The 14,024-nt window shown below is 49.5% G+C and overlaps 1 protein-coding gene across 4 annotated transcripts in view; it reads right to left on the bottom strand.

The window, feature by feature from the left end:
- The window catches only part of TASOR2 (transcription activation suppressor family member 2), a 79,474-nt gene that overhangs the window by 10,927 nt on the left and 54,523 nt on the right, over positions 1-14,024 (bottom strand). For all 4 annotated transcript variants that reach the window (XM_090041519.1, XM_090041517.1, XM_090041520.1 and 1 more), the window contains exons 17-20: positions 12,216-12,759; positions 6,530-10,525; positions 3,953-4,078; positions 532-685 (exon numbers count right to left, since the gene is read on the bottom strand). In XM_090041519.1, the coding sequence (XP_089897645.1) occupies positions 532-685; positions 3,953-4,078; positions 6,530-10,525; positions 12,216-12,759 (4,820 nt within the window). The remainder of the gene's footprint in view (positions 1-531; positions 686-3,952; positions 4,079-6,529; positions 10,526-12,215; positions 12,760-14,024) is intronic.

The raw sequence follows: 14,024 nt of genomic DNA on the forward strand, positions 1-14,024 counted from the left end.
TAGTGAGGCACTGTACGTGCATCAGCCAGCTCATCTGAGAGGCACAGTTTATCGGCATGTGCCCCGTGCCATCCAAAGCTGGCTATGCTACTATTCAGAGGAAGTTGCGTTAGTCGCACATCTCAGTATGGCACCCGCTAGCCCTGCACTGGGGCAGTACAGACTTGCCCTATGAAATGGGAAGATACGCCAACCCGCACTACATACGAGATATATGCGATCCTGATTTTAACGAGCCACCCAGAGGCATAAAACATAGCAGATTTTCTGCCCCTCTATTTTCAGCGGTGGTTCAAGAGGTTAAAAAAATTGGTAGTATTTTCCTAGGCTGCTAGTTGAATCCAGCTCAGGTTGAGTTTGCCCAAGTGAAAGCCCTCTAGAGCCAGAGGCATGTCCCCATATTTTTGCCATCTACTGTATTCAATTGAAGCCATCGTTTCCACAGCTACTCTCCAAGCTACCCTCCTGGAACAAATAAGCTGTGTCCACGTGTAAGAAAGGAGGAGCAGGGGGTGGAAACGTGGAACTCACCTAAAGTGACCGTTTCTAATACTTCCTCGTCTGAGACCACGAAGCCGCCCATGTGGAACAGGTCCTGGTAGGTGTGGTCCGTTACGTCCTCCGGGCCATCCACGCCCGCAAAGGTCACGTTTGGGCAGTGCTTTAGCCGCAGCAAGGAAGGGATCTGTGAGAGGCAAACACATCCTTCATGCCTTACACGTGCTTCCTAGCAAGTGAGAGTTCACACCCAAAGCTAGAAGACTCGTTCCTTCCTCTTCCAGGAGATGCTAGGTCTTGGGGTCTCAACCACTGTCCCTTGCTTTAGTCCCTTACCCTCAGGTCTCCACAGGCCAGTCCCCTCTAGCTCTAGACAATTAAGTGACCCCCAAAGAGCCTCTTACTGTGGGGGAGATGAGGCACCTGGAGGGACCCACTGCCCTGAGCCAGGCACTGAGGAGTGAGGGCCCTGAGGAAGGGACTCGTGGATGCCACCAAGGTGCGTGGGAGATGCTGAAGGGAGGGGGACCCCAAAAGCAGTTAGATGCCTACATCCAGACTGCACCAACTTGCTAGCCCCACTCAGGGCTCTGAACTGTGACCTCTCTCCTGGACATAGCAGGGTTACAGTGATGTTGCAGCTGTGACTGTCCAGGAATTACGGGAGAGGCAAGGATTGCTTGCGGGAGGCGTCTCTCTTATTGGAACAAGTTCACGGCTGGTATAGAGGGAGTCAGGCTTTTGAATGCAAGGCATTCCTCATCAGGTCGGAGCAGTAAGAGCCAGCACAGCATCGTCGGTTGTAATAAAAGGGAGCAAAATAATTCTCAGAGCCAGCAGACAAACACTTAGCAGAAGAAAAGCAGCAGCTTGTTGGGAGATGGAGGCCTGTTGAAAGGGTGGAGGGTCATTCTCACCTTACATGAGCGGGGAGAATTCAGGGATCAGGTAGGTTATAATGTCCCATAAACCCAATATCAGTATTAAGTCCTTGGTTCTGAGTGTCCAGCAAGCTTATGAACTGATTTTCCCAAGTACAGGCATCTGCCCCCCTTCTGACACACCAATGGCAATAGCATCCCCGTGTCTTGTTACGCATACAGCCCATACCTAGGGCACTCGGCTGGGACCAGGGAGACTGTGTTCAAAGTCATAGAATCAGAAGTCGGGTCAGATGGGACCTTGTAGATCTTCAAGTCTGACCCCCTGCCTGGGCAGGAGAAAAACTAGGCTCAAATGATCCCAGCTACGTAGGCATCAAGCCTCCTCTTAAAGCCCCCCAGGGGAGGAGCCAGCACCACTTCCCTTGGAAGCTGGTTCCAGCTCCTGGCCGCCCTGACCGTGAAGTAGTTCTTGCGGATGTCTAATCTAAACCTCCTCTCCAACAACTTGTGGCTGTTATTCCTTGTTATGCCGGGGGCGCTTGGGGAAACAAGGTCTCTCCCAAACCCTTCTGGTCCCCCCTAGTGAGTTTATAGACGGTCACCAGGTCCCCCCCAGCCTTCTCTTGTGAAGGCTGAACAGGTTCAGGTCCCGCAGTCTTTCACTGTAGGGTGTGCCCTGTTGTCCCCAGATGATGCGGGTGGCCGCCTCTGGACCCTCTCCATGCTGTCCACATCCCTCCTGAAGTGGGGCGCACAGAACTGGACGCAATACTCCAGCTGCGGCCTGATCAGTGCCGCATGGAGGGGGAGGATCACCTCCCTGGCTCTAGTTGAGATGCACCTGTGGATGCACGACAAGGTGCGGTTAGCCCTGCCAACCGTGACCTCGCATTGTTGGCCCAAGTTCATCTTGGAGTCAACAATGACTCCAGGATCCCTTTCTGCCTCCGTGCTCTCAAGAAGGGAGTTTCCCATCTTATAAGTGTGCTGCTGGTTACTACTGCCCAAGTGCAGCACCCTGCACTTGTCAGTATTGAAACGCATACTCTTTTTGCTAGCCCACCCCTGTAACCTATCCAGGTCTTGCTGCAGTCTTTCCCTCCCTACTAGCGTGCTCACCTCACCCCAAATTTTGGTATCATCAGCAAATTTAAACAGGGTGCTTTTTCACCCCATCGTCCAAATCGCTGATAAAGAGATTGAACAGCGCAGGCCCAAGGACCGAGCCCTGGGGGACTGCGCTGCCCACTTCTCCCCAGGTCGAATCTGACCCATCCACCACCACCCTCTGAGTGTGACCCTTCAGCCAATCTGCAATCCATCTGACTGTGAAGGCATCAATGCCACAGTCACCTAGTTTTTTAATAAGGATGGGGTGGGAGATGGTGTCAAAGGCCTTGCTGAAGTCCAGAAAGAGAGTCCCTCCTGAGTGATCAGATCGGGAGCAGGGACTTGAACCCAGACTGCCTGGGAGCCACCAAGTATTCTGCAAACCTGCTGGGGCTCTTCTGCTTCATATAAATAAATGGAGGGTGCAGTACGGACTGAGGCTCCCACACCCTCGAGGAATGCTCTGACCTTGGACTGTTGGGTGCCCTAAGGGTTAGGAGACAGCAGGGTGGAGGGCTCCCCTAAACTGAGGGGGACATATGCCTAACTGGTATGCAAGGTCCCTGAGCCCATTGTGGGCTTAGCCCTGAGACCAGGGCCAGTAATTAAGGTGGTTCACAGGGTCGACTGAACTCGAGCAGGGGCTGAAATGGTTTTTGGCTGTAGCCGTGTTGGTCTGAGGACATAGGCAGGCAAGCTTCTTTGGGCAGATGTGATATCCTTTATTAGACCAACAAAGCAACTCTACAGAGTTGGTCTAATAAAGGATATCACATCTGCCCAAAGAAGCTTGCCCACTTGTAGATTAACTGGTGCTGGACACGGGGACAGGAAAGGTGCAATTTCAAAAAATACAGTCCCTGGCTACGGCTTAGCATGGAGCAGGCTAATAGGTGACACTGAAAGGATGGAGGACAGAGCTTCTACACAACTCCCAGAGTCTTCTCCTTGCTGAGGAATATCTCCTAGAGGAGTCTCACTGCAGAAAGCCGCTCTTCCAACATGCATCCAGTGCAGAGACCTCTGAAGTGCGCAATGTGGCTTTGCTAGTTTGCAGAGAGCACTCAGAGCCTACAGGTAGGAGCAAAGGGCCTGAAGCCCGGGATCTGACTCAAACTGCCTTGATGTGCAGGCTTGGACGAGGTGCTGTGATGCTGTTAAACCAGGTGAACCCAACTGACCAGTGTCATGCCTCTGCCGCGACTCCTGTGTGTCATTAGCTATTAGCAATCCAGGATGGAAGAAGAGAAACGAAGCGCAGCCCTGACTACACTCCTGCTGGGTTTCTTTTATAAATAACCCCTCAGCCAAGCATTTGTTAGCTTTAAACTGCAAAATCCAAGAGCAACACACATGCAAACGGTGACAATTACTTCTGGAATAGGGGCAAAGTAAGAACTTTGTGGTATTTGGAAATGGGCCTGCCAGTCTTGGCACACGGAACACGTTTCTGAACCTACTTTATGAATATGCAAAGATATGTCTTCGTTCCTAATAATGATGATCAGCCGGTCCGTCTCCCGGTGTTTTAGCTTGCAGAAGTTCACCGGTTCCATTTCAGTGTGGCCGCCTTTCTTCAGCAAGTTCTGAAACACAAGTCAGTCACTGCAGCATAGGGAGGATCTTGGCATGGCCAAACGTTTTACAGCCTAGTGAAACTGGCCATCTAAAATGATTCCCTGCCATCTGAAACGTAATTTATCTGCTATAAACCTGGTTTCTTAGACTTTTGCGATGCTAACACCCGACAAGAGACATGAAGCTCGCCATCTGCAGTACCTTTTGTTAGGTTTTCTTCCTCAAACCCATTTAGGTAAAGTTAGCCCCGTTACAGCCCAGCTGAGAATGCCAGCCAGAGCTGAGTGGAAAAAGTCGCCTATTTTATGAATATGCTTAAGATTTGTTGCTCTTAATGAGGATTTTGATTCTAGGAACAGTTCTGCGACCCCCCCCGCAAGTGAGCAGGGGGGCTGGACCCGATGATCTCATGAGGTCCCTTCCAGCTTCTAACTTTTATGAGTTTATGAATAACCTACCTGTCTGAACGTTCAACTTTTCTCTATCCGTTGACACCAGATTTTTAAACTAAGTTTATCTCAGGGTCAAATACCACACAGGAAAACAAAGAATAAGAAAAAATGGCAATCATTTTGCAGCAGGCCCTGCCTGGGCAAACCAGCACGCAGCGAGAGAGACTCAGAACAGCCTTCTCACCATTGCCCCCACTCGCTAGTAGGGGCAAGCTTATTTTCAGACTCCAACCTACCCTTGTGGAATGGTACGTCACGCTCTACGCATCATCTTGCGTTTGGGGGAAATGATCTGCAATCTCTGGGTGCGTGTACACATGACACTTAGTGTGGAGCTGCCTAATTAGTTTCACAGTAAAGTGTCGGCGTCTACACAAGTGGCGCTATTAGGCCAGAGCAAACTAATTAACTCCACTGTAGGATACCACTGCTATGGTGGAGTTATTTACTCCATCAAAATGCATAGGTAGACACAGACAGGGCTGGCTGGGGCACAAGGGTGCTTCAGTACAGGGGGCTGCCTGCTGGCTAGTCCCACACTGCAGCACCCTCATGCCCCAGCTAGCAGCATGTGGACCTGAGCAGGAACAGCCCTGGGCTAGCAGACTGACCCCCCGGCCTCTTCTTCCAGCCAGGGCTGCTCTACCTCAGCTCAACGTGCTGTGGTCCTGGGTGCATGTGTAAACGTACAATAAACTCCGGAGCAAACTGTACCGGAGTTCATTGTGTCACATTAATATTCATGTATAGATGTGCCCACGGTGTAGTAGGTAGATCACTCAGTACTCAGACTCCATACTAGCAATTTGATTAAAGAAAATTAAAGTTCCTGTTATAGACATAACATTGGATGTGCTGTAACAGGTCCATCTAGCCCGCTGTCTTGTCTCTGACAGTGGCAGGGGGGTGGATACTATGGAGGGAGAGCGCTAAACTGAATGATCTGTCCTGTGTTCAGCACCCTCCCTGGCTTCCACAAGAAGAAATACCAGAGGAAACATCTCCAACCGTTCTGTTCAACAGCTGTTAATAGATCCATCATCTGTGAATTTATCTAGTCCCTTTTCATAGATAAGTCCCTTTATCTAGTCCCTTTTCATGAGATCTTTGGGTGTGTGTACACACAACACTTACTGTGGAGCTGCCTACCTAGCTTCTATCTATGAAAAGGGACCGGATAAATTCACAGATGACTTTGAACCTGGCTATGCTGTGTAGAGTTGAGATTATAGTTGTATGGCAGCAGTTCCCAAACTGTGAGTTGCACCCCCAAATGTGGTCACAACATCAGGGGATGGGGGGCTGTGCATTTGGAGTGAGGGGAAATGGGGTCATGTTGAGGAAATGAGGCCATAAATGGGGTCATGCTGAGGAAATGTTTGGGAAGCACTGTTGTATGGGATGGTTGCATGGGGATGATCCTGCCTCAGGCAGGGGGCTAGACTAGATGACCTCTGGCAGACCCTTCCTGCCCTACTTTTCTATGACCATCTTCCTCCACCACCTCCTGGGGCAATGCATTTTATAAGTTAACTACACATTGCATAAAAAAGTAGTTTCTTTTGTTAGTTTGAAACCTGCCTCGTGCTAATTTCAGTGAATGCTCCCTCGTCCTTCGATCAAATGAGTGCAGGCAACGCAAACACCACTGTCAGTATCCCCATGTTTTCTAGGTCTACTCTGGCTTAGAAAACTTCGTTTGAGCAATAACTTCAAGCTAATCACAACTGGGTTTTGACTGGGCTCAAAAGAGATGAGATGAAACAACAGAGGTTGCAACTGGTCAGGCCTGAAGTGCTTATGGTGAGGCTGTGTGAATTCCCTGGGACGGGAACGGCTGGGGAGGAAGAACTGGAGGATGGAGGTACGTTGGCCAAAGCACAACGCGAAGCTTGTGCATGCTCACCTCGGCGGCAGGACCAGTGAAAACACTACAACAGGCAATATGCCCCCACACAATTTGAAATGACACGAGTGGATTTAAAGGCTCTGCTGGTGTTATGTTACCTTCATCCTTGCAAAGAAAGGATCGTCACTGGTTTCAACCACGTAGAACATGGAAGTGTTTTTGCAAGCCTCTTTCATGACGCCTTTGAGCCGGAAATGCAGCGTGCTGCACAAGTCCGTGATCATGGCGTCATAGACGGCCGTTCTTCTGGGGAAATAGCTGTATTTTGCCCTTTTGCAAGTGGTCTCTTCTGAGGTAGTGCTTTGGCCTCGCCCTTTGTTACCCGCATATATATTGTTCAGCATCACCCTGTTAAACTCTGCATATTCATCTAGAATGCCTGAAATATCCCCTCTTGATTCGTTTAGCTTATTGTCGTATTTTAATTTGCTGAGGTGGAAGGGAACGGCACAGTCGTGGCTCTGGCTTTTGATTTTTGCAGCGTTTCTTTCACTGATAAAATTATCCTGCCGTGGGACGCACGGCGGGGGGTCATCAAAGTCCGTGGGGCTACTGTTTCTTAGGTGCCAGCCAGAGCTACGAGGTTTTGTGTCTGAATGCACAATTGTCACCAGAAGCGGGCTGCGACTCCTGGATGGTGCACTGAGAACGGGGGATTCGTGTGCCTCTCTCGAGGGCAAAGTCTCTAGTGTCGCCTGGACAGGAAATTCGTTTGGAAAGATACCACAAGAGGTAGAGTAGTGCGATTTCTGTCTCTTTATGATTTGTTTTAGCTTATAATGGAAACGTAGACATTCCATGTCTAAAGTGTTCTGCGTGAGGTCGTCAAAAGCCTTCCAGGTCCTTGTCAGTGAGCTTATTAAGTCAGATCGTTCCCTCAAGCTGTCATGTCTTTTTGAAGGTTGTAACGTTCTAGTTTTTTCCTTGTGCTTTTTGGTAACAGTGAAGTTTGTGTAGTCCTTTAGAGTACCCTGATCATTTCCCATATAGACAAAAGGGGGTACGTGCCTATCATTTTCCCCTAAACTAGCAGGCCAGCTATGCTGCCACACTTCAGACTCAACCCCCAAAACCCTTTTGCCCATCTCCGAAGAGTCCCAGTCCTTAGCCTTACTGTCTTTGTTCGTAGGCGACTCATAACGAGTCCTTGCCATGGATGTTGTCTTGATGGCATCCATGGTCTTTGTACTACAAGAGCCACTAAACTTCAGTTTGGTGTGCACGGTTCCTCCAAAGTACTCATGGTCAGAGCCTCCAGAGAAAGCCTCATGTGATGCATCTTCAAAGGCCACGATTGCACTGATGTCTTTGCTAATGATTTCTGTACTCAGGCTGGGCAAATTTTCACCCAAAATTTCCTCTGCATCACTCAGTTCTGAATTCTCTCCAGAGTCTGTCTGGGTATGTAAAGCAGGCATCTGAACAAAGGAAACGGAAGGTTTTTCCCTTGCTGTGTCCAAATCAGCACATGCCGCCGATTCTCCTGTCACGGGGTCCCTCTGCGTGTCTGGCATTTCCCCAGCAGAGCTCTGTTCACATGTCTGTCCCATTGGTTCCTCCTCTCCTGAAATAGAGGCTGTGCTTGGTGTGGGGCTACGGCTTCCCAGATCAAATTCCTCACATGGTGAGGGTCCTTCGCTGCCGCACTCTAGCAAGCTTGTTATTTTAGCTGCAGGGAGCTCAAGCTCTAGGAATGTGTCTTTTTTCGTCTCTTTTGTGTAACAAGAAACCGAGGAATGATCCGCTGCCAAAGGCGATGCTTGGCTCTCAGGGATGGAGCATGTCTCTGCAACATTCGTTTGATCGGTGGGGTTGGGATTTATATTCTGGTGAAGTAGCTGATCAGGTTCACTTGGCTCTAATACAGAGCTGTGCAGATCCGCCTCTCCGCTAGGTGAAAGGCCGGGCTGCTGAGAAAGGACACAAGTCATCACTTTGGCTGGAGTGGGTTGGCCTATTGCAGAGTCTTGCTCCTCTCTCTCGAGCAAGTCCACCATTTTAACTACAGGGATTTCTTGTTCCAGCAACGTTGGGGGTTTGGCCTGTTCCATGTCATTCGAACCTGAGGGGTCACCCGCAGCAGAAGAGGCTGTCTGACTCTCAGGGATGGAGTGACGTATCTCTGGGATGTCTCCTTGATCCATGCGATCAGAATTCAGGCCTTTGTGGAGTACTGGATCCTGCTCGCTTTGGTCTAAGAAACCGCAGTGCAGAGCCACTGCTTTGCTGGTAGGAGTACAGCACGGCTGCGATGGACTGAGACTTGCGTGTTCTGGCTCAGGAGGAGGAGGCCTGTCCGATGAGAAGCTCTCCACCCCGCACCAACCAGGGCTGGGTGTAGGCCAATGGTTTATGAAGTTCATTTGTTTTACACCCGCATGCATTATAGTAATAGATCTGTCGCTTTTCATTAAAAAGGTTGAAGTTGATTCCTGCAGTTTGCAAAGGGAAGTCTTGGGCTCTCCAAGCTCAGTCCTTGGAGTCATCTCATCCAGCTCATCATGGCAAAGAGACGTTTCAGGAAGAGGACACACACCGCTGTTCTCAGGTTTGTTCCAGGTCTCCTCAGCTGTCGAGTCAACTTCCAAGGCTGTATTTTCCCAGGCTAAGTCCTGGCTTTGTCTTGCTCCTGCAGATTTGTTTAGCGACTCTGCCATTTCGTTAGGAGAGCTCCTTTGCTCTCCCTGAGTTAGCATATTGCTTTGCACTTGGCTGGATTCCTCAATGCTCAATGAAGTGTGCTCAGATGAATCACTGCCTCCATCTTCCTGGGAGATGCTGGTGTCCTCCACTGAATCACTTGGGGCTGATGTTTCAATTTCTTTAGCTGGTAGGCCAGTCACCTCCTGGATCTGTGAATGCGTCTCTGGAAATGGTGTCATTTCAGCAGCAAGTTCTTGATGGACAGGACTCTCATCAGACGACAATGTCAGAGTTAATCCATTCTCACATGGGGACTCCCAGTCAACCGTGCTAGTTGCATCACTCTCTTCCGGTATCCACATTTCCTTAGGAAGGACTAAGTTAATAGACCCTGGGTCTTTACCTTGATTCTCCAAATTGTCATTCCTTTTTTTAACTGGTAATACAGGGACCTCTTGGTTCCCCAAAAGTGCCTCAGGAGACTGTGTTATAGTGTCAGAAGGTACTTGGTGGAGAGGGCTGGCATCAGATGACAACGTTAACGTTAATTCACTATCACATGGGGACTCCAACTCAGCAGTACTGACAGCATTACTCGCTTCTGAAGCTTCTTTAGGAAGTGTTAAATTGATTGCATCCGTGTCCTGATCATCGTACTCCAAACGGGTGCTGTTCATTTCTTCAGCTGGTAAGGCAATGGCTTCTTGGTTGCCTGGATGGGCTTCTGGAGACTGTGCTGTTTCACTGAAGGGGCCCAGATGGATAGGACTCGTGTCAGATGACAATGTCAGATTTAAGCCACTGTCACAGGGGGACTCCAAGTCAGCTGTCCTTGGTGTGTCACTCTCTTCAGGGATGTAGATTTCCTTAGAAAGGACTAAGTTAACGGGAACCTGGTCAATATCTTCGTGCTCCATATCGGCATCGTTACTCTCTGAAAGGGCTAACACAATTGGCTCCAGGTATATATTTTGGTACTCAAAATCTTCCTCCTCTTCTTCTTCCTCCTGGTTTTCTAATGGATCTTGCAAGTTGCTCACTTCTCTGTCAGGGCTGTCAGGCTCTGGGCACTCAGGGCTCACTTGCAACTTTAATTCTTCGCAGACAGGGAGAGATTCATCAGCAGCCACATGCCCTTGGGCTTTATCTTCGGCCGAGAGAGCGAGGCCCTCCACTGCTGTACTTCCCTCAGGAAGGACAGACTCCTTGCCCTTAGCCAGAGGCTGCATATTGTCCATCTTCTCTGGAAATTCATTCTTTGCCAAAGAAGTGTCATGTTGTGAAACTTTACTTGAATTAAGGGCTTGATTTGCTTCCTCTGAGCTGTCAGTGCCAAGGGATTTTGGTCTTGGGCTGACATTGCTGTGTTCCTCAGAGGTGCTGTTGTTACAGCTACCGGTGGAGACCAGGGGGTCAGGCAATTCCTTTCTTTCACTTTCCTCTTCATCCACCTGAAATGAAAGAAGTTGAGGTTTAACCTTTGCAAAAGAAATGCAGGAACAGAAAGCTCTCTCCATGGCAGAATAGCTACGCTGTTTAACATGCTTCATGCTTTCATGAGCAAATCGGGAAAAGAATAGTAAAATTAAATAAAATCTGTATCTACAATAGTTTAGGGATAACTTCTGTCCTCACATAGGCCAATCCCTTATCTTTCAAATTCCTGTTTGGGCACATCTACCTGAGATGCTTTACTCAAGATTAGAGCAGTGAGTGTCATTGTCTACACATGCAAATGCTTACTGTGCAGTAATATGCTCTAATCTTGAGTAAATTTGCTACCTGTAAATACAAGTAGCAATTTTACTCAGGAGTAATTACTGCGTGACATGGCATATGTAGAAAGCCAACCAGGAGCAAATTTGCTCCCAGTCAGCCAGGAAGCAGGGGGCGGGAGATTGCTCCCTACCCCTGGGAAGGGCTCTACCACCAGCGCCCAGGGAGGAACAATGTCCCCCTTCTCTGTCAGCAAGAAGCTCCCAGCTCCTGATCCATGATCAGAGCAAGGGCTGGCAGTGCCTGGGGACAGGGAGCAATCTCCCAGCCCTTGCCAGGAGACAGCTGTCTCCTGGCCCCATACTCCCTGCTGGCTGCTGGATTAGCACCCAGGGGGAGCCCAGAGCTGCCCCTGACTGCTGCAGGGGGCCAATGCAGGGCTGGTGGGGGTAGAAGCAGACTGCTGCCATGAGCAGCAAATCTGCTTCCACTTCCCCACATGTGTAGATGCCTGCCCGGTGTGGGTTTACTCTAGACTAAATTATTGTAAAGTAAACTCACCCTGGAGCATTTGCATGTGTAGACACACCCCTTGAGACCTATTTCTACTGTGCTGTCCACAAGATGTAGTCAGCTAACAGCAGCTGGCCAGATGCTGAGTAGGGATTTGATTTTAAAATGGATGAGTTATGACTCTCACAATCAGCATCAAGATGAATCCATAAATTGAAAACAGGACAGAAACATTAGTGAAGCAAGGTTCTCAGTGTTTCCTCTATGGAATCAACCATCATTACTCGTGTCTAAAGAATGAAGAAAGGAGAGAAAATGCTCCTGTCCTCTTTCCAGGCATGTGTGACACCAGTTGTTTCCCTGAAGAGAAATTCTGACGCTTGAATTTTGGACTTCAGCATTTGTATAGTGTTATTCAATTCAGAATCACTTCTGTTTCCTGCTACCAGAAAGTGCTCAAACCCTCCATGAGTCCTAATGCTACTTTCTACCTTAGTGCCTTCCTCTCCTTTAAAAGGTACTGTGCTGTGGTAACCAGCCCCTGACAGAAGGATGGATATGGCTTCTTCCAGAGCCCAGACACTGCTCAATGAACCCAGGAGAGAGGGGTAAAGGTCACTCCAGTGGGACCCGTGTGCTGAAAGTACCTGACCTTGACTTAGATGATGTAAGCACTGCAGGCACTAAAGTCTAGCCACAGCAATACATTGGTCATCCAGCTTCTTCGGTGGCCTTTGCCCTGAGCTCCAGGCTTTTGTATCTGGACTACTTACTTGGATGCTGGTTTGGATATCTCTGCACTACAGTGAAGTCCCACCAATGACTGCAGAATGGACATCCCCTGGATTGGAGGCAGTTATTTAAGTTGCGCTGTCCTGGCTTATATGCATGAACAGAAATCCACAATCTTACCTTAGAGAAGGCACCAACACTATTCACACATTCACCAGCAGTGACGTCTTGGGGCCCATCTCTCAAAAGCAGCCTGCTGGGATCAGGACACTTGTCGAGGGAACAGGTCTCGACACAACTCGTGGTTGATGGTTCGTCGCCAGACAGCCATTGTCCAGAGGGGGAGGATGTTGTGTCAGGGACAGTGCCAGAAGTCTGTTCAGCCTCCCCTTGAGAATCTGCAGGGCACTTCTCCAAGCCAAGTGATCCCTCAGGATCGTTGTTTAGTTCCAGAGGATCCTGGCTACAGCTAGAAGTCTGTTTAGCCTCAGATGAAGAGTCCGCAGGGCACTTTTCCAAGCCCAAAAAATCCTCGCCATCCTCACTTAGTTCAAAAGGGTCCAGGGTACTGTTTAAGGATACATATTTTTCAGGGTTGCTGTGCTCTACCACCTTCCTTGTACTGTTTAGGAGTTTACTCGGCTTGCTGTAGAAGAGAGCGATCCACATATGAAGTATCAGCTTCTTGTCTTCCACGTCATCAGGTAAATCAGGGTTCCAGGGCCTGGATGGAAAACAAACACTCCTGTGAACCCCTGCCTCATTTCTGTGAGTGGTTTTGCAAAATCCAATCCCAGCAGCTCAAAGGATTCAGCAGTCTCTAGTATGATGCATTTATTCTAGGACAGGGGTGCTCAACCTCTGGCCCATGGGCCATGTGGTCTGTGGAAGAGCCCCTACATCTGGCTGCAGGGCTCCCCATGGGGTGGGAAATTTAGCAGTGGGAATGGTGGCCACTAATATGGTCACTTCCCTCCCTCCCCTGCCAATTTCCCAAACCCCAAGCTCTGCACTGCCAGTTGCAGATGGGCCACATCCCCTGACCACCCTCCAGGACCAAGCCAAGCCCCCTTTCCCTGTGCAGCTGGGTCATGCCCCTGCAGGGCCAGGATGGGGTTGAGCCAAACCCTCTTTCCCCCGCAGGGCCAGGCCATGCCCCCTTCCCCTCCTGCAGGGCTGGGTAAGAGTGGCCCATGTCCTCTTCCCTTTTCCCTGTGGAGCTGGGCCATATGACCCCAGCACCCATTCCTGCCTGGGGCAGGGGGTCGGACCTGATGATCTGTTTAGGTCCCTTCCAACCCTAAGCACTATGATACTGCCTTCCCCTCAGGGGCCTGGTTGCACCTGGGCTGCCCCCCATGTCCCTCCATGTGGCTGGATGGTGCCCACTGCACCAGCCCTGGAGCACAAGTGGGATCCAGCCTGCGGACAGATGGGGCATAACCCATTTGACCTGATGGGGGAAAAAGGTTGAGCACCATGGTTCTATGGCATCACAAATGAGGCTGATATATGGGGGGTTTCCTTCCAATTTCTCTGAAAGAGGTAGACAGAAATCAGCATGTGGTATCTCTGCTCTCAGTTGACTGGATGCGAATGCCAGGTACAGATGAAAAAGCAGAGATCCTAGGTTCCTTTAACTTGATATAAAACAAGCAGTCAGCAATCAGAAAAGGCCAGAGCTGGATGACAAAGTTCTGCTGCTCCAAATACCATATTCTCTCACATACAACACATCCTGGAATAGAAGATGCACCTTGTTTTGGAAAGATGGAATAAAGGAAAGAAAAGATCTTACCCTGTCGGGGGTAACTGAGCAGCAGCAGCCAGGGAGCTGAGCCTGCTCATGGTTCTGCTCCCTCTGGATGGCTGCAGATTTTACTTCCGCTTTTACTTGGTATTACCCTATTTATTTTTATTTTACTGTATTTCTCACATATAACGTGCACCAAAATTTCCATCAGCTGGTTTTTGGGGAAAAGGTAGGTG

This window comes from Crocodylus siamensis, chromosome 4 (assembly GCF_052110815.1).
Source record: "Crocodylus siamensis isolate JL-2025a chromosome 4, ASM5211081v1, whole genome shotgun sequence".
In the NCBI taxonomy this organism is placed as follows: Eukaryota; Metazoa; Chordata; order Crocodylia; family Crocodylidae; genus Crocodylus; species Crocodylus siamensis.